Source organism: Camellia sinensis, chromosome 10 (assembly GCF_055761805.1).
Source record: "Camellia sinensis isolate YWXY chromosome 10, ASM5576180v1, whole genome shotgun sequence".
Lineage (NCBI taxonomy): Eukaryota > Viridiplantae > Streptophyta > Magnoliopsida > Ericales > Theaceae > Camellia > Camellia sinensis.
The window spans coordinates 5728989-5752009 of NC_138970.1; the positions used below are offsets into that span (position 1 = coordinate 5728989).

The following is a 23021-nucleotide window of genomic DNA, read 5'->3' on the forward strand; positions in this document are numbered from 1 at the left end:
AGTCTATGCTGACAGATGGGATAAGCGGAGCCACGTGTCAGGAGATGACTGGGAGTAGATATGGGGCACAGAGGGTATAAAAGCATGTCTGCGCCCCCCATACGCGACAGATGAACACATTGTAAGGAAATTCTTACATTCAAACACTCCTCCCTCTCTCTCTCTCTATCTTAAGGTGTGTGCTAACTTGATCGTCGGAGGGTTTTTCCGGCCACACACCGCCGGGTAGCTCACCCTTATTGGCTCGCAGGTGATCGGACATAAACGGAGCTTGGAAGAAAGGAGTACGGGCTTGCCGGAATATTTGCTCCCCGCACAATTGGCGCCGTCTGTGGGAATCTTGACAGACAAAACCTTGTCTTCTAGGTTCATCTGATCGCCGTCCATGGCGAACAACGACGAGTTTCCGTTGTCTGCCATAGACGGAGCTACCCCGGAGTTCACCCGAAGGAGAGAAGGTCCTCCCGCCATCCATCCAATGGCGGACTTAGGGACGCCCACTGGAGGACAGTCAGTAGACGCGCGGGATAAGCGCGGAAGAAGTCATGGTCATTCGCGGAGTCCAGACGGTCACCGGCGGAGGAGAGACTCACACGCCAGGCGACTGGAAAGTAAGTTAAGAGATCAAGATGTTGTCATCCGGCGAATGGCGGCGGAGATGGAGGATCTCAAGAGGCATGTCAAAGAGAAGGGTGTAGTTGGAGTGGGAGACCACAGTGAGCGCACCACATCCCGCCGTTCAGGCGGTCAGAGTCAGCGACGTACTCAGTCCATATCCATTACCAGAAGTTACCAGGTTGGTGATTCCGACGCGGGTGCAGAGAAGTCTAGCGCGCAAAACAGCACCTACAAACCCTCACGTCCGGATACGACGTCGAGGTATTCTTACTCTGCTCAGTCAGAGGATTTGCGAGCAGTTTGAAAGGAGCGGGCCCGCCGGCGCGAAGCACAGAGGATACCGGCGCTCCAGCGGTTATCCTATGGGGTTCACGCCAGTGAGGAGGTCGGAATGCCTCCACCCCGCCAAGCAGTGCCGCTTTTTGAGGATACGGACTTGGCCAGGCTGAACGCCACCCCTTTTTCCCTGGATATAGAAACAACACCGCTTCCGGCAGGCTTCCACCAGCCTAAGTTCACACTTTACGACGGAAAAACTGATCCATATATGCATGTAAGCCACTTCCGACAGGTTATGGCCGAACATAGGCGCAATGACGGACTTATGTGCTTAATCTTCCCGTCAAGTTTGGGCGAGCTGGGCTTGAAATGGTTCGAGAGGTTGCCGGAATGGAGCATACAAAGGTGGCACCAGCTGGCCGAGGCGTTCGTTACACGCTTCAAAACGAACACAAAGACGCCAAAGGAAGTTGATCATCTGCTAAGTGTCAAGATGGAACCGAGCGACACACTGAAGGTATACAACTCAAGGTACTGGGAAACCTTTAACGAGATCTTGGACTGCCCGGTCAACCTTGCAATCACACAATACAAGCGTGGTCTCCCGGTCAGACATAGACTGCGGGACTCGCTTACCATGCACCAGCCGACCTCCATGGGCCAGCTCATGCAGCGCATCAATGAGCACATTCGAGTAGAGGATGACGCGTTAGCTTCTACCGTGAAGGCCACTCCGGTAGCAACAGTCAAGAAGACGGCGGGCAAAGTGCACGCAGTTGGGAGAGAGTCCAGCCGCTCAAGTGACCGAGCAGAGGAATCGGACCGTGGCATGAACCGTAAAAACCGGGGAAGAGGACGTCGGAATGACCGGGATGACTACCCCCGAGACGATGTAGCGGACGCAAACAGAAGGATGAAGGCAAGGACAGGCATAACCACGGTCTTCAAGATTCCAATCTATCGCATACTTAGTGAAATCCGAGACGAGGAGTATGTCCGGTTTCCTGCTAAGTTGGGCGATGGACAAAAGGGCTATAATCCGCGGTACCGTTGCACGTTCCACCGTGAGAGAGGCCACCGGACTGAGGATTGTTTGCCTTTGCGGCAACACTTGGAAGAGCTGGTTGCGGCCGGGCATCTAGACCTTTACATTGATGGCGGCGTGAAGCCGAATCAGGCTCCGGTCGATCCCAGGGGACAGGATGACCGAGACGCACCACCACAAGGAGTTGTTAATGTCATCCACGGTATCGTGGAACCGGAGCGAGTTTGCGAACTCCGGGGCATGATAAAAAAGGCAGAGCATATGAGGGAAGTTTTGTCGGTACAGCCTGCCATCAAAAGGGGGAAGACTGAAGAAAAAGACGTGATTAGTTTTACCTCAAGGGATCTAGAGCGTATCCAGACGCCGCACAACGATGCCCTAGTAGTAACACTACGCGTCAAGGACTTTGATGTTAAGTGGATCTTGATCGATCAGGGAAGCTCGGTCGAGATCATGTACTATGATGCATTCAAGCAGCTTAAACTCCGGGAGACCGACTTAGCTCCGACAACTTCGCCACTGGTTGGATTCAACTCGCAACCAGAGTGGCCTTTGGGAAAGATTATCCTGCCGGTCAAAGCGAGATCCGTTGTCAAACAAGTTGAGTTTTGGGTGCTACAGGTGCCTTCGACGTACAACCTTATCCTTGGAAGGGGATGGTTACACGCCATGCAAGCTGTAGCATCGACTTATCACCAGGTGATGAGATTTCCCTCGGCTATGGGGGCAATCAAGGAGATTTGGGGCGATCAGGTCATGTCCAAGCAGTGCTTCGTGGCGGTCAACGGAAGCCGGGCTGCCAAAGGATTCGTTCAAATGATTGAGGGACCGGAGGACCAGGGTGTCTTGGATGATGTGGGCACCAAGGCCAAAGATAAGGCTGTTGAAGAATTGGTTGAGGTGCGGATTGATACAGAGCAGCCGGACAAGTTCTTCTTGCTCGGTTCAAGTCTCACGGCCATAGAGAGGATCGAGATGATTGAGTTTCTAATGGCGAATATCGAAGTCTTTGCATGGTCGCCTTACGATATGCCTGGCCTCGACCCAAGTTTTATCTGCCATCACCTCAATGTCTTCCCTGGAGCAAAGTCGGTCATCCAGCGAACAAGGAGATCGGCGCTGCATCACGCCGAGGTAGTTGTAGAGGAGGTAAAGAACCTGCTTGAGGCACGAGCAATTCAGGAAGTGCACTATCCTCGGTGAATTTCCAACACAGTAGTGGTGCCTAAGAAGAACGGAAAGTGGCGAGTCTGTGTCGACTATAAGACAGTCAACCGAGCTTGTCCCAAAGACAGCTTTCCTTTGCCGCGCATTGACCAGCTAGTGGATTTGACGGCTGGACACAATCGGCTCAGTTTCTTGGATGCGTACCGCGGCTATCACCAGATTGCCATGCATGGACCTGACCGAGAGATCACATCTTTCACGACTCCAAGGGGACTCTTCTGCTATCGAGTCATGCCTTTTGGTTTGAAGAACGCCGGGGCAACCTTTCAGAGAATGGTGACCAAAATGTTTGCTCCTTTGCTTGGCCGGACAATGGAAGCTTACATCAATGATATGGTGGTCAAGAGCCGACATGAGGCAAACCATTTGTCCGACTTAGCCGAGATGTTTGCCATTCTAAAGAAGCACAAGCTGCGCTTGAACGCCTCAAAGTGTGCCTTTGGCGTGGGATCCGGAAAATTTTTGGGATTCTTAGTCACGAACCGAGGTATCGAAGCAGACCCTACTCAGATCAGGGCCGTGCAAGAGTTGAAGCAGCCCAGCTCGTCTAAGGACGTGCAGCGTCTGGCCGGGATGGCCGCCGCGCTTAATCGATTTATAAGTCAGTCTTCAGATCGCTGCCGCCCTTTCTTTCAAACATTGAAATCAAAGTTCTCATGGGACGACGAATGTGACCGAGCTTTGGCCGAGCTCAAGGAATATCTGTCTTCTCCGCCACTGTTGGTTACACCAGAGCCGGGTGAGGAACTCTACCTTTACCTTGCCGTCTCCCAGCACGCAGTCAGTGCGGTGCTGGTCCGGGCTGAAGGAATCAAGCACCTCCCAATTTTTTATATCAGCAAAACTTTGTTACCGGCAGAGTCGAGATACTTACCGTTGGAGAAGCTTACTTTAGCCTTGATGATGGCTTCAAGAAAATTGGCGCACTATTTCCACGCCCATACCATTGTCGTACTGACTGAGTTTCCCCTCAAGGCCTTGTTTGAACGGGCGGACTTTTCAGGCCGAATTCTTCAGTGGGCGGTCGAGTTGGGACAGTTTGATGTCAAGTTCCAGCCGCGCACTGCTATAAAAGCCCAGACCTTGGCAGATTTTGTCGCCGAGTTCTCACCTGGCATTCATCCGGTATGCCCGGTCGATATTACCGAGGCAAATGATGAGATGCACGCAAGGCCAACCAAGATACAACCAGTTGGTGGAAGTAGCGACGCGGAGTTTGCGCGCACCTGTGAAGCACCCTCAGTTTGCACGGTTATACCACCCGGTGATGCGATGACGGAGTTGTGTATCACCAACCCATCCACTCTGTCCGGTCCCGCATCACCAAGGGGGGAAGCAATTGTACCACACCGCTCCGAACCTGATGATTCGCCTACGGAATTGAGCATTACAGATCGACTTGCTGAGTCCGGTGCCGAATCACCAAGGGGCACTGAATTGGAACCGGTCAACACGGAACTCGAAACCGCACGGCCGAGCAGTGGTGATCCCACTGCCCTTCGCAACTCTCAGGACCCATCTGATTGCTGGAAGCTTTTTGTGAGGGAAATGTGGAAGCTTTTCGTTGATGGAGCGTCCAACCGCCATGGTGCCGGCCTAGGTATCGTTCTTATCTCGCCGGATGGCCTGACCATTGAACATTCTATCACGCTCGGCTTCCCAGCATCTAACAACGAGGCTGAGTACGAGGCACTTCTCGCCGGGCTCAAGAGCGCAATTCAAATGAAGGCTACCGAGCTCTTGGTGTACAGTGATTCCCAGCTTGTGGTTAACCAAGTGTCTGGGATTTATGAAGCAAAGGACGATAGGATGGCGAAGTACCAAGCTCTGGTCAGGGAGCATATCAAGCAGTTTGAGGCAATCAGAGTCCAACAGATTAGCCGGGAAGAAAACAGCCGAGCTGATGAACTGGCCGGCCTCGCTTCCATGGTAGATAGTACGTCTCCAAACCCCCTGTTGATTGACTTTCTTCCGCGGCCGAGCATTGAAAACGCCGGACAGACGGATGTACTCTGCGCCGCGCTAGGTCCTTCCTGGATGGACCCCTTGATCTTGTTCCTCACAGACCGAACTCTTCCAACGGACAAGAAAGAAGCACACAAAATCCGGGTGAAGTCAGAGCGGTTTTGGCTCTCTCCATCTGGCGCGTTGTATAAGAAGTCCTTCACTAGTCCTTACCTAAAGTGTGTGCACCCGAATAGTGTGGAGGCCTTCTTGTACGAAATTCACGAAGGCATTTGTGGCAGCCACATAGGGGGGAGGTCTTTGGCCTACCGAGCTATTTCGCAGGGATACTGGTGGCCGTGCATGCAGGCCGACGCACAAAAGTACGTCCGCAAGTGCGAAAAATGCCAGAAATTCGCCCATCAGATCCATCAGCCTGCTAGGGAACTTCTTCCCCTCACCAGTCCTTGGCCCTTCGCCATGTGGGGGCTAGATATAGTGGGGCCACTGCCAACAGCACCGGGCAACCGGAAATTCTTTATTGCGGCCACAGATTACTTCACGAAATGGGTTAAAGCTGAGCCCTTGGCAACCATCAAAGAGAAAGACGTGCAGCGGTTTGTCTGGCAGAACGTGGTCACGCGGTTTGGCGTCCCCAAGATTTTGATCTCTGACAACGGCACCCAGTTTGACGGTCGCCTATTTATAGGATTTTGTGAAGTTTGAAGATAGAATTCTACAACTCCACCCCGGCTTACCCGCAGTCCAATGGTCAAGCCGAAGCATCGAACAAGACTATACTGGATGGGTTGAAGAAACGGCTGGAGAAGGCAAAGGGAAAATGGGCTGAGGAATTGCCCAGCATCACCGGGGAAACTCCATTTGCTTTGGCTTACGGCATGGAGGCGGTCATACCTTTGGAAGTTGGAATGCCCACCCTTAGAAGCGAGAGTTTTCAGCCTGAGCTGAACGCCGAGGCTATTGCCTTGGAGCTGGACCTAGTGGAAGAGCGTCGGGAGAAGGCCCTCATCCATGTGGCCGCCTACCAACAAGAGCTCTCAAAGAAGTATAACAAGACGGTGCACCCCAGACCGTTCAAAGTTGGTGATTGGGTTTTGAGGAAGATTATGGGCAACACCCTGGTGCTAAGAGAAGGAAAACTAGGGGCAAATTGGGAAGGACCCTACAAGATCACCGGTCTGGCGGGCAAGGGGGCTTACCACTTGGAGGATCTAGAGGGAAGAGCAATACCCCGGCCATGGAATGCGGCCAACTTGAAACTGTATTATTTTTAAGCTTTTTTTTCCTTTTCTTGTGCAAAGAAATTTTTTTTTTGGCTTGCACTGCAGAATGTAATACTTTTTGTCAAATATATAGAAGTAATTTTGCCTTAGCACTTGGACTGTTGTTTTAATGTAAAAGACCGAGATGATCTAATCCGGTTGGAAGTGTTGGTGTTTTGTCCAACTTTGGATTCCCAATCGAGATGATGTACTCCGGTTGGAAGAGTTGGTGTTTTATCCAACTTCGGATTCCCAACCGAGATGATGTACTCCGGTTGGAAGAGTTGGTGTTTTATCCAACTTCGGATTCCCAACCGAGATGATGTACTCCGGTTGGAAGAGTTGGTGTTTTGTCCAACTTCGGATTCCCAACCGAGATGATGTACTCCGGTTGGAAGAGTTGGTATTTTGTCCAACTTTGGATTCCCAACCGAGATGATCTAATCCGGTTGGAAGTGTTGGTGTTTTGTCCAACTTTGGATTCCCAACCGAGATGATCTAATCCGGTTGGAAGTGTTGATGGTTTGTTCAAACCGGGCTGGTTATTTCATTTTATAAATTTGTTTTGTTCTGCTTAAGCACTTCAACCGAGTTATGAATTCCGGTTGACGAGGTGTTCTGTTCAGACAATGAGTTATACCGAGATATTTTGCTGAAGATGGAATTGATGACTACCGTACAAGCACTTGGCAAAATTTGAATTTTTCATTGACAAGAAAATCATTACAAAAGATGGGGACAGAGCCCGGTTACATCAGAAGTGTTGAAAGCAAAGATACAAAAAAAAAAAAAAAAAAAAAAAAGAGAAAAAAGAAAACTAAACTAGGGGGGAGAGATTGGTGAACTCGTCCTCGCCAGCGTCGAGGTTGATGGTTGGACTTGCGTTTTGGGCACCGGGCTCAGCATTGCCGGGCTGCTCTTGCACCTCGGCCTCCTTTGCCTCGGAATCTGTCTCACCGTCTCCATCTTCAAGTCCTTCCTCGGCCTCAGCTTGCAAGGCGCTGAAAACGTCGTTTGCATAAGGCACGAGGTAGACCGGTAGCGAAGCTGGAGGAGGGTTGGCAAATACGTCGGTGTCAGATCCCTGGCCGAGGTGTTCGCAGGCGGACTTCCAGCTGGCCTTGAAGTAGATGTCTTGTGTTACAAAGACTTGCTTTTTGTAGCTCTGCTCGGCCTCGTTAAAACCGGCGTTGTTGGCAGCCCGGCAAGCTTTCTTCTCCGACTTCTTCAGGGTGTCCACCTCGGTCTGGAGCTCATTTTGTTTTTTCTCGGCCGCATTCAGCTGACCGAGCAGTCTGTTATTATCAGCATTGGCCATCTCGAGGGAAGCCTTAGCCCAGCCGGGCTCGGCTTGAAGGCTCTCGACCTGGCTGGCTGTGTCGTTGGCCTTTTGCCGAAGCCTGTGGATGCGCTCCAAGACGAGATGTTGTTTTTGAATGGCCTGCAAAAAAAAAAAAAAACAAAGTTGATTAGAAAGGGGACCGAGCAGAAAGGGAACCGAGCAAACACTTGTGAAATTTTCAAAGGAACATAGACTTACCCTGGCCATAGACTTCACCGACGATTTGACCAACCAGGTGTCGGGGACGTGGTCGCTGCCGACCATGTCGCTCGGTAGTAGCAGGGCTTTGGACAGATCGAAGGCGAGCAGATGCTCTTTGTCAGCCTTGATCGAAGCCGTTGCCGGGATGTCTTGACCCCGGTGCTTCAAATGTGGGCGCCAGGCCGGCACTGGGGCGGGGGCGCCAGTTGGATGCTCGGTGGTAAGCTCGGCGACTAGCTCGGCGGACGGGTCTGCCCGAGCTCTTTTACCGGCACGTCGGGCGGAGGGTTCTCGGCTGGATTGCCCGGCGGATTGAGAGGCAAGGGCGACCACAGCGCCACTGGATTGACCGGCGGCTGTCGAGCGAGTTACTACGCTCGGCATCTCGGCGGATGTGGCGGTGAGCAGGTTCTTGATTCTGCTGCGCTTGGCCATTTCTTGTTCCTCGGTCAGGCGAATGAGGGGAACGTCAGGAAGGGAAGGATCTGGAGGAGGCAAAGGAGCGCGGAGGAAGTCAGTTACTCTACTCCGGCGGGGAGCAGAATACCTGTAGGTCGGTGTGTAGCCAAGTAATTCGTTGCAATCTCGGTGAGGATACCGAAGCACGGTCCGAATTGCTTCGACGTTGGGAAATTGATAGTTGGCTTGCAAGGCTTGGATTGCTGCAAAAGGAATAGGAAAACCGGTTAGTTACAAATTAAAGAGTTAAGCTAACCGAGCAAAATTGAGTGGCTTACATAAAGAATCGAAGCCCTTGTTTATAAACCAGCCCGGCACCTCGGCTATTTCGTAATTGCCCGACACCCAGAAAAAATCGTCGTCGTGCAGATCTTTATCCGGGGTGCCGGTTACAATTTTTTTCTTGCCCGGTCTTATCTTTAAGTAATATGCTAGGCCGTCGCCGGTGTGGCCCATTGTGTATTGCCTTAATATCTCGGCTAGACCTAAGTTGGTGCCTAGCCGATTGTTCAATTCGTGAACACCGTTGATAATTCTATAGGTGTTGGTGGACACTTGTGTGGGAGCCAGCCCGGTGCGGCGAAGGAACTCGGTGATAAGAGGGTTGAGCGGGAAACGGAGGCCCCCTTCAACAATGGAGAGCACGGTGAAGGGGCATTGGTCAAGTCTGCCCCAAGGTGTGGTCTCCTCTTTAGCCAGTTCGAGATGAACATCGGCCGGGATGCCGTAATCCTCTCTGAAAGCAGCTAGTGCGGCCGGAGTATCCACTAGGAAGCGGAATTTCCCCATTTGTGGCCGGCTTAGTGTATCCCGGCTGAGGGGTTTGGCACTGGTTATTGGATGCTGCTCGGTCCTGAGAGCCTCAGGAATGACAGCGGTCCCCTTGGACTCTGCAGGAAAAGGATGGCAAGTGTTAAGTGTGAGCGCGGTCGCGCAAAAGGAGCTGGATTTTAGCTCGGTCCTTAAGAGTGCCAAACCACCTCGGTTGTCTATTCTATCTAAGGAGCCCGGTCGCCCAAGCAGACCAGATGTTAGCCCGGTTGAGCGACCAAGTCCTTTTGAGTATCTCGGTTTTTGCTGGGGTTGAGACAAACATGTTATTTGCTCGGTCAGATTGGTTTTTTGGATCAAAAGAAGACAAGGAGCCCGGTTCGCTCCAGTACTTCACTGTTCTTCAGGAAGAAGAAGAACACCAAGAACAATGGAAGGTTTGGGACGGATTCTATGGCCTATGCCCTAAGAGCTACGTTTTTGTGCCCTAATGTGTGTAATTTGAAAGAAAATAGCAACTCGAGAGGGATTGAGTATCTTACCTGTGAAGGGTTGGAGGTGTTCTTCCTGGCACGAAGAATGGCAGTCGAATCCGAGAGGAGATAGCTTGAGCTCTGAATCGTCAGGAATAGAAGAAGCAATAGGCAGAAATGGTATAATGGAGGTCTTGTATGTATAGGCAGGAGGGAGTCAGCCCAAATTCAAATTCTGGCAAAAACGGCGGGTTGGCTGCCCGATGACCAATGGCAGCCCGCCACGTGTCCCCATTTATGGCTACGTCAGGACTGAAGCGACGGGTTGAAAAGACGAAGAGCCAACCGAGCTACTTTCGACAAAGAGGATGTCAGCCGAGGAATATAACCGGGCAAGTTTGCAGACAGTTATGTTAACTAGCCCGGTCGAGGTTTGGCATCTTGAAGACCGGAGAAATGTTATCTCGGTCGAAGTGAGTAATCCCAGTCACGCTTTCGCGGACGGAATTAAGGGGCAATTGAGAGGGCAATTTATGATCTGGAGTTGGGCTGAGGTAGCGACCGAGCAGGTTGAGAGCCCAGCAGCGCATGGGGCCGAGATGATCGACTATTCGCCCATAGATGGGCTTCCAGAACTTGGGTCGAGTACGTCCCGCCCCAGACCGTAAAGAAGCGGCTCGGCAAGGCAGTGCTCGGTCGGACCGGGATGCTCTGTCCGAGGATAGCCGAAGCCAGACAAGCCGAGTGACCGGCGCCCGGAAAGGCGCGGTCAGCCGAGGTTACCGTTTGACCGGCAGGAAAGCCGACCACAGGGGGTGCTTCGGGCTAGGCTTTGCCGAGATGCCGCCTAGCCCGGTCCTCCTTACTCTTTGCCAGTGAAGTGCTTGGGTATGAAGCACGGCACGGCGCAGCAACGCATAGAGCAGCTCGGCTGCCGAGCTCCAGCTGTGATGGCGGGCAGTTGAGATTAGGTGATGTTCAGCAAGGTCTATGCTGACAGATGGGATAAGCGGAGCCACGTGTCAGGAGATGACTGGGAGTAGATATGGGGCACAGAGGGTATAAAAGCATGTCTGCGCCCCCCATACGCGACAGATGAACACATTGTAAGGAAATTCTTACATTCAAACACTCCTCCCTCTCTCTCTCTCTCTCTCTCTATCTTAAGGTGTGTGCTAACTTGATCGTCGGAGGGTTTTTCCGGCCACACACCGCCGGGTAGCTCACCCTTATTGGCTCGCAGGTGATCGGACATAAATGGAGCTTGGAAGAAAGGAGTACGGGCTCGCCGGAATATTTGCTCCCCGCACAGATCATAAAATGAATTCGCGCAACGAAGGAGATTTGTATGCTATAGCTCTCGAATTTAGACGTTTGAGGCAACATCGGTATGATGTCCCTAAAGGTGACTAGTCATTTCCTAATAAATAATGCTATGTGGGGTAAGTTTGTCTTTTATGCAGTATTGCCATCTCTATTAATTGGTATATTAATTAATATATTAATATATACTATGATATTAGAAAAATACTAGAGATCTCAAATTTTTTATCAAATAAATGACCAAATGTCTCACATGGGTGTGGGCCCACAAAATTGCGAACCCCACACCCACGTGAGACATTTGGTCATTTGTTTGGTAGAAAATTTGGTGTCCCTCGCATTACTCATGATATTATCACTTTAAAATTATAGACTCATCAATTATACAAATTAAAGACTCAAAATCTCTAAAATTATTCTACTTATCTATTAGTACACCAATTAGTATATCAATTGATATATATATATATATATATAGCTTTATTCAATCAATTTGGAATGCAATGATTGGTTAAAAAGTCACTTCTTAACTTTTAATTCATTTTGAATCATATCATCTCTCACATTTTTTACATGTACTTAAAAAATAAAAAAATCAAAATAAAAATAAAAAAATCAAAAGAATAGCTTTTAACCATATTCCCAAGATAACCTAGTAAGTCTTCGTTTGAAATATGGGTTGACTTTTTGACTAGTTTAGCCTGAGGCTACAAAAACCTCGTTTGGTATAGACTTTTTGACTTTTATAAAAAAAAATGAAATAATTATAGTTTAGATGTGACATTTTGTCTTATTAACTTTTTTGTCTATTTTATTTTTTTCTGACTAAAATAGCCAAAGTAACCTATACCAAACATAGCCTAAGAATATCGATTATTAAAATTTTAAAACTATCCCTTTTTCTTTTTTTTGGTAGGTAAGTCATATATTTTATACTAAAAAATTAAATATTACAATAAAGTTCATTACATGTATAAAAGGCAAAACACTCTTCAAAAAAGGAAACACTCATAGCTACTAACTCACAACTTGTCTCGTTTGGCAACTTTTAATTTTAGTCAAAAAGTTAAAAAGTCATTATAAATTATCATATCACTCTTTTTATTTTTCTGTAAATATTTTTATAAGAAATTAAAAAGTTACTAAAATAATATGTTTTCAAATGATATAAATTTAGATAAGTCCAGAGTTAGACTAAAACAGTACAATATATTGAGGCCAAGTTTGGCATACACAAAATAATTCATCTTTTTATCTTTTTTCATCACATCACCTCTCTATTTTTCTGCACATCTTTTTATAAAAAGACAAAAAATACACTTATTTAAGTCATCTCAAACAACCGTTGAATAAAAAAATTCTAAATAAAATACTATTAAGATAATAAAACCAGCTAAGGCTTTCAAACCAGTACATGGTTTTAAACAGAACCACCCATTACGAAACCAGCATGGATTTGAACAAACTAGCAGCAACACTGTTGTAGCTCCTTAGCAATTCAGCAGTAGCAACGGTAGACACACATAAAGATCGGTCAGCCAAAATTCCAACTGTGCTGGAACAAAAATATCATCTCCAACATATATAAACGTCTCATGGGAGCCCATACACTCAAGGCTCTTAATGGCAAATCAAAGATTTCCAAAAAACACACAGAAATTTACCCATCAATAAGAACCACCACAAGATCTTGCATACACAAATAAAAATCTAGAAAGGGAAGGAAAAATTTCATAGCAAAGTTGGATAGCCGATGTAGATTTGTAGTTCTCACTATGAAAAACTCGCACACAAAAAATGGAGAATGCCAAAAAACACCCAATCCACTATGTAGAAGCAAATCTTGAAACAAGAGAAAGAATAACCCTAGATATATGAGACTCTATAACATAGAAGAAATATCTCAAAAACGCAAATCTCCTTTTAAAAAAAATGAAAATCCATTATAGCCCAGGGAGGTTCAGAAATCTCAAGGAAAGAGACGGGATATCCCATTTCATTAATGAGCTCTACTACAGAGCCCGAAAGGGTTTCGAGCCAAATTTGGCTCGAATTTGAGAAGAATGAGGAAGAAGAAGAAGGGAAGGAGGGGGAGGGGAGGGGAGGGGAGGGGGAGGAAGGACTGGAGGGGGCCTAAAAAATGGAGGAGGAGGGGCTGAGGCGAGGCAGACGCGATCGGCAGTGGCCGACGCGATCGGCGGAGGCGACGCGATCGGCGGAGGCGACGCGATCGGCGGCGGGAGGCGTAGGCGACGCGACCTCTCTCTCTCTTTCTCTCCCTCTCCCTCTCTTTCTCTCCCTCTTCCTCTGCATTGCAGAGGTCGAAAATGGCGGAAAAAAAGAAAAAAAGAAAAAAAAAACACGGAATGCCCAAAACGACGTCGTTTTGGGCATTCGGGGCATTCGAGCCAGGCATTTCGGGCCCTCAAACATTTTCCTTCATTAATATCATTACAATAAAGTAGAGAGGCCGTACCTCTCTTGCACTTAGAGTGGCTCTACCACTATTTATAGAATATAAATATCTTTTTGTCTTAGTCATTGTAATTCATCTCTCTATATTTATTTATATTTTTTATGGGTCTTAATTTGAATTTATTTTGATAATTTAAATCGTCTGTTTCATAAATTTTACAATAAAAGTTATTCATACAAAAAATTAAATTTATCAGACAATTATAAATATAGAAATAAATTATATTTTATTTATAAAATGAATGATTTAAATTTACAATCATATTTGCTATTCATTTTATAAAACAAAATGTGAATTGTTCTTGTATTTATAAATGTCCGATAGAATTAATTTTTTGTATAGATGACCTTTATTACGAAACTTATAAAGTAAACGATTTAAATCATCGATATAAGTCCAAATTTGAGCCCATAAGAAAAGCATGAATGAATATAAAGAAATACAAGTATTGATGAGAGCATATCCCTTGTAATTAGCAATTAAAGGTATACTTTGTTGCTTGCAGTAGTTTTCAATAATTTTAAGGACAAGTTTGGGCAATTCAAGGAGTCCTTGAGTGAGGACATTAAGGGGCTGCTATCCTCATATGAATCATCATACCTTTTAATGGAGGGTGAAAGCATATTGGAAGTAGCTAGAGATTTTGCAACCAAACATCTCAAAGAAAACCTCAAGACGAGCACAGATCCAAATCTAGCCATGCTAGTGAGTCATGCTTTGGAGCTTCCACTACATTGGACCATGCCAAGAATGGAAGCTAGGTGGTTCATTGATGCATATGAGAGGAGATTGGACATGAACCCTACATTGCTTGAGTTTGCCAAATTGAATTTCAACATGGCACAAGCAATTCGTCAAGAAGATCTAAAACACGTTTCAAGGTAAGATAACTTATATGGTTCACATTTCAAATAAAAGAGTTGTTATAGAGGCACCATAGTTTGAAAATGGTAGTCCACGTAGGAGGTAAAACAAATCAATAAAATTCATCTAGTGAAATTTTTTCCTAAGGAATCATAATTGACGTGTATAAACCCATAAAGGCCACGAATCACTATGAACAATCTAAGCCCATCACTTGGAGCCCAATGCATAACCCAGTTGGTGAGGTCCAGGACAGCTGGAGTCCAACATGGCATAAAGAACCAATGACATTCAGACATACGACAGATGAAGGACGAGCCACATCAGCAGACAAAGATCTGCAAAGTTATTGCCACTGCACATCACCATTAATGCAACCCATCACAGCATTTATTACGACAACACCTCTCCGTCGGAACAGGACCCCCTTACCCTGAACAAGGTAAGTTACAGCATAGACTTTCGGCGAGGAGGGCAGGTCGGAAGGGACAGCGAAATGATTACCAAAGGATATAAGCAAACATTGAAGACAAGAAGAAGATTAAGCTTTTCTATCTCTAATCTCTCCCTCTACACTCTACTTCTCTTCCTAACTTGCTCGTCAGAGGGTTCACTGGGGGACTACCCCGTTCCCCGTTGAACTTGTTTGCAGGTTATCCGGTGGGCTTGATTATTTGGACCTGGGCTTGAGGAGCTTGGACCAGTTTGATACATTCACTGGGACAAACTGTATCATCAGTTGGCGCCGTCTGTGGGAAAGTTCTTATCCGGACGCCAGTTGTGCTCATTGTCGCCGGAGACCCTGTCCTAACAACCTTTTCCTCCTACCCATCCAAGTGTATGGTCACGACTAGATCCATGGCTTCTCAGCATAATGCTGCCGACCATCAAACCGACCCTCCCAATCCAAACAACCCACCACAGTATATCATTGAGCTTACCAACAACATTAATCGCATGGCCGAACAAAACTAGGCCCTGATAAATGCTTTACTCCAAAGAAACCTTCCGATGCCTCCTCCACCACCTCTAGATATCCCACCCAACCAAGAAAGAGCCCCGAGCCATACTGTTCTACAACCCTATCCACCCAACTTGGAAGGTTTGCAACCTCCCCCCCCCCCCCCCCCGGCATATAAATCTACCACCTCCACCCCTACACCCTTCGGTCGTAGCACCAGCCCCTGAAGGGGAAGCCAGCAGCGTCCAACCCCCATTGACTGACCATGGTGACCACATTCCCCTCTGGGATGCTGAACTTCGAGCAATGAAGCTCCAGCTCCAAGGGGTCATGCAGAACATTCAGCATAAACCCTCTACCACGGCAAGCTCACCATTTGTTGCCTCCATCTGGGACAAACCTCTGCCCGCCAAGTTCAAGATGCCCACCATTGACTCTTTTGACGGTACGACGGACCTAGTCGACCATCTGGAGACCTACCGTACCCTCATGATCCTCCATGCCTTCCCTGACGAGATCATATGTCGGGCTTTCCCTGTGACACTGAAGGGGTCAGCTCGACTGTGGTTCAACCAGTTACCAGCTGACTTTGTCTCCACTTTCCAACATCTCAGCGACTCCTTCCTTAGCCATTTCATTGGAGCCCAGCGCCAACACCGCCCTACTACCCAACTCCTCAACATCTGTCAGACCGAGAGGGAGTCGCTGCGCAGTTTCGTTACCCGCTTCAATACCAAAGCCCTGCAAGTAGCAGAAAACGATGACAAGGTCATCCTCACGGCTTTCATGGCCGGGCTACAATCGTCCGATTTCCTCTTCTCCCTCTCCAAAAACCCCCCGACCTCCATGGCCGCCCTACTCTCCAAAGCCCAGAAATACATGAATGCCAAAGATTCACTAGCCGCTCGGCAGGATCCAATATCTAAAAACCCGACCCCCAGAGAAAAGAGAAAAGACTCAGAACCCAGAAACACCCAGTATAACAGCCAAACACCCCACTATACCGTCCAACCTCCTCGCGCTGACCGGTCGGCACCAGCCCGACCGTCCGGCCGGTTCGAGCGGTACATGCCCCTTAATTCTCCCATGGAACAAGTCCTCCACTAGATCCAACGAGACTACCCCCTCAAATGGCCCCTACCCTCACAGACCCCTTCCAACCGGAAAGACCAGTCCAAATATTATCGTTTCCACCAGGACCATGGCCATAACACTGATGACTGCATCAACCTCAAGAATCAGGTCGAGACCCTCATTCATCAAGGGTGTCTCAGCCGGTTCACGGACACCCGCCCACAGTAGAGGTAAAGAACCGAGCCCCTCAGAAACAACCGCCGGCGTACCCCACCCCAGCAGCCAGCCGAACCTAACCAAGGCCATGATCTCCCCCCACAACAGCCTCGGCCGCCAGGTAATCCCCCTCCGCTAGTTGGTGAAATCCGAGTCGTTTCAGGTGGCCTTGCTTGTGACGGGTCATCCCGCTCCGCTCAAAGGACAGAACTCAGGAAGATAATGCAAGGCTCGGACAGAGCAGTTGCCACGGTAGACCGACCCTCCAAACAGCCCAAGCAGTGGACAGAGCCCATCACCTTCACGGACGCCGACTATACAGGCATCCGTTATCCTCATGAATACCCTCTTGTCATTTCTGCCCTCTTCTCCAACTATAAGGTCAGACGGGTTCTCATCGACAACGGTAGTTCTTCAAACATCATATTCCTCAACTGCTTCCGCCAGCTCAAGATCGGGGAGGAAAGCCTATCTCCCCTCTAAACCCCTTTGGTCGATTTCACTGGCGACCGGGTGACCTCCATCGGCTCCATCGATCTCCCCTTCACCATCGGCGAATACCCGCGGCAGACTACCAAGTTGGTCACTTTCCTTGTGGTCGACTGTCCCTCTGCCTACAACATCATCCTTGGCCACACCGCCCTCAACGCTTTTCAAACTATCACTTCAACCTACCACCTTGCCATAAAGTTCCCTACCGACCTGGGCGTCGGGACAGTAAGGGGAGAGCAGACTGTAGCCAGGGAATGTTATGTCGCCTTACTCAAGGAAGTCAAGCTGAAGGAGGCCATGATCATTGAAGGACTTGGCGTCCGAGATAAGGACGAGCTGGTTAGAGGAGAGCCGGTTGAGGAGCTCGTTGAGGTTCCCATCAATTCCACAAACCCTATGAAGACTGTCAAGATCGGCAGCCAACTATCCCTCCAAGCTAAGGCCGACCTTACCGCCCTTCTGATCGAGCACAATGATGTATTTGCCTGGAGCCATTCAGACATACCGGGCATTGACCCCTCTTTCATAACTCACCGCCTCAGCATCGAACCCCATTTCCGACCTTACAGCCAGAAGCAGCGCATCTTCCATCCAGAGCTCAATACACTTATAGCCGCAGAGGTTGACAAGCTCCTTGAGGCCCAATTCATCAAAAACGTGGATTACCCTAAATGATTGTCAAACGTGGTCCTAGTCCGCAAGAACAATGGCAAATGGTGACTCTGTGTCGATTACTCTGACCTAAAGTGAGCCTGTCCCAAAGACAGCTATCCTCTCCCCCGCATAGATTTGCTGGTCGACGCCACGGCCAGTCATCAAATGCTCAGCTTCATGGATGCTTTCTCTGGGTACAACCAAATCCTGATGCACCCGTCCGATCGGGAACATACATCCATCATTACTGACCGAGATACCTACCACTACCGCGTAATGCTATTCAGACTGAAGAATGCTGGAGCTACCTACCAACGGTTGGTCAATGCCGTTTTCTATCATCAGATAGGTCGGAATATGGAAGTCTATGTCGACGACATGCTAGTCAAGAGCAAACTCTCTATTGATCATCTGTCTGACCTGCGAGAGACCTTCGCCACCCTACGCAAGTACCAAATAAAGCTCAACCTAGAGAAGTGCGCCTTCGGAGTAGGATCTGGGAAGTTTCTGGGTTTTATGGTTAGTTAGCGGGGCATTGAAGCTAACCTTGAAAAGATCAAGGCCTTGATTGAGATGCAGTCACCTAGAATGGTTAAGGAGGTTCAAAGGCTCACTGGCCGAGTTGCGGCCCTCAACCGCTTCATTTCCCGCGCAACAGATAAATGCCTACCATTCTTCAAAGTTCTTCGGCAAACTTTTGAATGGACAACTGAATCTGAAGAAACTTTTCAGCAGTTAAAGCTGTTCATGGCAAATCCCCCCTCCTCTCACAAGCAATTACGGACGAGCCCCTCTTCCTCTATTTAGCTGTCTCAAGCACCGCAGTTAGTGTAGCTCTTATCAGGGAAGACGACTCTGTCCAACGGCTGGTCTACTACATCAGCCGGGCTCTCAGGGGAGTAGAGCAGAATTACCCACTGTTAGAAAAATTGTCCTTGGCCTTGGTCACCGCCTCCAGACGGCTCCGTCCATACTTCCAGGCCCATTCCATAGTGGTTTTCACCGACCAACCCTTGAAGAAGGTCATGCAGCAACTAGAACTTTCCGGCAGACTCATGCAGTGGTCAGTGGAACTCAGTCAGTTTGACATCTCCTACCGGCCTCGAACAGCAATCAAGGGACAGGCTGTCGCGAATTTCATCCTGGAATTCACTAATCCTACCACAACCGCTGCGCCCCCACCCCCACCAACCCCTACCGAGCCAGAAGACCCGCATTCATGGACTCTCAACGTGGATAGATCATCTCGCAGGGAAAGTAGTGGGGCTGGCCTCATTCTCACCGCCCCTGAGGGCGGCTATTTCAAATGTGCTCTCTGTTTCTTGTTTAATGTCAGTAACAATGAGGCCGAATATGAGGCACTGATAGCAGGACTCTGCCTTGCCAAGGACATTGGAGTTAGCCACATCCGGGTGTTCAGTGACTCCCAGCTCATCGTCGGCCAGATTACGGGGGAATTCGATGCCAAGGAGGACACAATGCAGGCTTACAGGGATATGGCCCTCCCCCTTGTTCGCCTCTTCAATACCTCTTACATCAAGCACATACCTCGGGCGGAAAACTCCAAGGTAGATGAGATGGCTCAGTTGGCCTCTGCAGACCAGCTCGACCTCAGCCACGATATCCGCCTAGAATACCTAGTCCACCCGGCCATCTCACCCGACTTACAAGAAGTGCAGTTCCTCCAAAACGAACCTATCCCTTGGGCGTCTGACATCTTCCTATTTTTGACAACGGGGAAACTCCTAGATGACCAATAGCAGGTTGCCAAAGTCAGGGCCCGGTCGTCCAATTGCATCCTGGTTAGTGGCGTCTTGTACAAACGTGGTTTTTCACGTCCATACCTGCGATGCCTCAATTCGGCTCAAGCAACCTATGTAATGCGTGAAATCCATGAGGGAATTTGTGGTAATCATTCGGGCGGCAGGTCTCCAGCCCACAAAATACTCCGTACTGGTTATTTCTGGCCAACTCTCAATCAAGATGCGACTGATTTCGTGCTCAAATGTGATAAGTGTTAACGTTTTGCCAACATCCCCCATGCTCCTCCTACAGAGTTGATCACACTTTGCAGCCCTTATCCGTTCACCAAATGGGGGATCGACTTAGTCGGTCCACTTCCCACCGGCCGAGGTCAGACCAAGTTCGCGATCGTCGCCATTGATTACTTCACCAAATGGGTAGAGACAGAACCCCTTGCCACCATTACCGAGCGGAACACAACCAAGTTCATCTGGCAGTCGATTGTTTGCAGGTTTGGCATTCCTCAGGCCATCGTCTCCGACAATGGCAAACAATTTGACAACGCCAAGTACAGGAAGTTCTGTGCTGACCTCCAGATTCAACCATGTTTCTCTTCTCCCGGTCATCCCCAAGCCAATGGCCAAGTTGAGGTCACCAACCGTTCTCTCCTGAAGATTATCAAAACTAAGCTAGAAGCTGCTAAGGGACTTTGGGCTGAGGAATTACCGAATGTACTCTGGGCTTACCGAACTACAGCTCGGACTCCCACTGGGGAAACCCCTTTCCGCTTAACATACGGTGATGAGGCGGTTATTCCAGTAGAAGTCGGTCTGCCTACTCCCAGGGTTTTACATCCAGATCTAGCACTCACCGAAGAGCTCCGTTAGGCAGACCTGGACCTAATTGAAGAACTCAAAGAGACCACCGCTGTCAGACTGGCCTCATACCAACAGAAAATGAGAACACACTACAACCGCAAAGTCCGACCAAGGGAGTTCGCTGTAGGGGACCTTGTCTTGAGAGAAGCAACTCTTGCCACCAAAAATCCGACTGAGGGTAAACTGGCAGCAAAATGGGAGGGACCTTACGTTGTGAAAGCCAGACCACGTCCGGGCACCTACCGACTTTAGGACATGGACGGTCGAGACCTCCCCCACCCATGGAACGCCGAACACCTAAAACGTTACTTTCAATAAGCCCCTACTTTTGTATTTCTCAGTTATTGTATTTTCGTTTCAGCAAATTTACACATTCTTGATATCTCCTTACGCAATGTAACTTTTTAATTAACTGGGTTACGCTTCCCCTGCCATCAATTATATATCTCAGTTATCTATATGGTGTCTCAATGACGTTTTAATTACAGCACTCATGAAAAGCCTCGGCCAGACTGAGCATCATAAAGCCTCAGCCAGAATGAGCATTAAAAAGCTTCGTCCAGACCGAGCACTAAAAAGCCTCAGCCAGACTGAGCATCATAAAGTCTCAGCCAGACTGAGCATCAAAAAGCCTCAGCCACAATGAGCATCATAAAGCCTCAGCCAGACTGAGCATCAAAAAGCCTCAGCCAGACTGAGCATCATAAAGCCTCAGCCAGACTGAGCATGAAGCGCTCGGCTAGACCAAGCCTCAGCCAGCCTAAGCATAACAAGTCTCAGCCCGACCGAGCGCCACAATTTCAGGTTCAGACTGAGTTCCTTACGACGTCAGTGAATCATAGCTTAGCCCCAACAGAGCACGCATGCAAGGCTTGGGCAACGCCATCTATGCAAACTTCATGCTTGTGGAATTAGTAGACACACTTAGTCACAATTCCAGGTCCAAGTCTTTACACCACTCTCTGCTTAGTCAAATTCCAAAGACATTCTTACACGCTTTCTTTACAAGTCAGGTTATTTTCTTCTCAATCAAACTCTTACAAGTCAGCATGTTTCCTTACAAGCCAAGCCTCACTCCAATAAACCACTAATCTACTTCAGCAGTGTGACAAACACAAACTTATAATTTTATTACATTTTAAATTTCGCTCTGCATTGAGGAGTTCTTAACTTTACTCTACATTGAGTCTTTATTACAAGTTCAATTTCACTCTGCCTTGAGGAGTTCTTAACTTTACTCTACATTGAGTTTTTATTACAAGTTCAATTTCACTCTGCCTTGAGGAGTTCTTAACTTTACTCTGTATTGAGTCTTTATTACAAGTTCAATTTCACTCTGCATTGAGGAGTTCTTAACTTTACTCTGCATTGAGTCTTTATTACAAGTTCAATTTCACTCTGCATTGAGTCTTTATTACAAGTTCAATTTCACTTTACACTGAGGAGTTCTTAAATTTAGTTCTTATTACAAGTTTAACTTCACTTTGCAGTTCACAATGAGTTATACACCCACTTCGCCCACGCCTCATTCATTTCAACTGCACAAGCACAGACAATCAAACGAAAACATAATTGCAATTTTATTTATTCAGAAATTTGTACACGAGTTCATTACAGCCATTCAAAACAAAAACAAACACACAAAAAAAAAAAAAAAAACAAAACAAAACTCTTAAGTACAAACTTTCTTCACTTCACACATTCCTCCTCACTGGAGACAAGGTCTTCTTCTTCAATACCCTCATCCAGGGGGGTCTGGGCCACATCATCTTCACCAATTGTTACACTACTGAGGTCTAAGTCTGGGAACAGTTCTTCAGCCCTACGTTTGAACATTTTCCAGCCACTGTCCCAGAACTCAGCCATTTCGTGTTTATAGAAGTCTGACTGCTGGAAGCTCTCAATCACTTTCGCTTCAGTTCTGCCCCCAGCGGTCGTCTTCGATGGGCCAGCCCCCCCAGACTCCTCCTTCGCCAAGCTGCTGGCGACTACGGCATCCACTGCCATCTGAAACTCAGCAGACCTCTTGAATTGATCCACTACTGCCACATACAGATCGGGGTAAGCCGCCCTTTCAGAGGCTGCCTTCACCCTCTCTTTGTCCAGCTCCTTCTGTAGGGTCGCCATTTCAGAGGCTGCCTTAGCCCTCTCTTCCTCTCACTCCTTCTTTAGGGACGCCCTTTCAGCAGTTGCCTTGGCCTTCTCTACCTCCAACTCCTTCTTCAAGGTCTCCCTCTCAGCAGTCGCCTTGACTCTCTCTGCCTCCAACTCCTTCTGAAGGCTCTCCCTCTCTTCCAGTGCCTTTGCACGCTCGCCCTCTAGCTCCTTCTGCAGATCGCTAATCTTCACGTCTGCCTCATCCTTCTGCCTGACCAGCTCTTCATTACTGCTCATCGCCTCTTCATGTCGTTCGACTGCGACCACGCAGGCTTTTTGAACCTCATCCAGCCTCTTCTACTAGCTAGCCGGTTGAAACTCGAGCGACACAACCTGGCGGAGTGTGTTCTTCAGCTCCACCTTGACCATTTGCAGCTCAGCGTGGGCACTCTCCCAGTTTGCGCTCTCTTTCTTCAACCTTGCAAGTTGAGCCTTGGCCCCATCTGCCTGGAGCTTTGCAGCCCCAGCCTTCCTCAGCAGAGCCTCTGCTAAGGTGGTTACCTCCATTTGAACGGAGCATAACCCCCTCAGCAGTTCAGCC

The 23021-nt window shown here is 48.3% G+C and overlaps 1 protein-coding gene across 1 annotated transcript in view; it reads left to right on the forward strand.

Annotated features, from left to right (window-relative positions):
• Nucleotides 1-23021, forward strand: part of LOC114266094 ((-)-alpha-terpineol synthase-like) — a 56567-nt gene that overhangs the window by 3271 nt on the left and 30275 nt on the right. The window contains exons 3-5 of the mRNA XM_082890789.1: nucleotides 1322-1366; nucleotides 10982-11047; nucleotides 13947-14322. Of these exons, the coding sequence (XP_082746915.1) occupies nucleotides 1322-1366; nucleotides 10982-11047; nucleotides 13947-14322 (487 nt within the window). The remainder of the gene's footprint in view (nucleotides 1-1321; nucleotides 1367-10981; nucleotides 11048-13946; nucleotides 14323-23021) is intronic.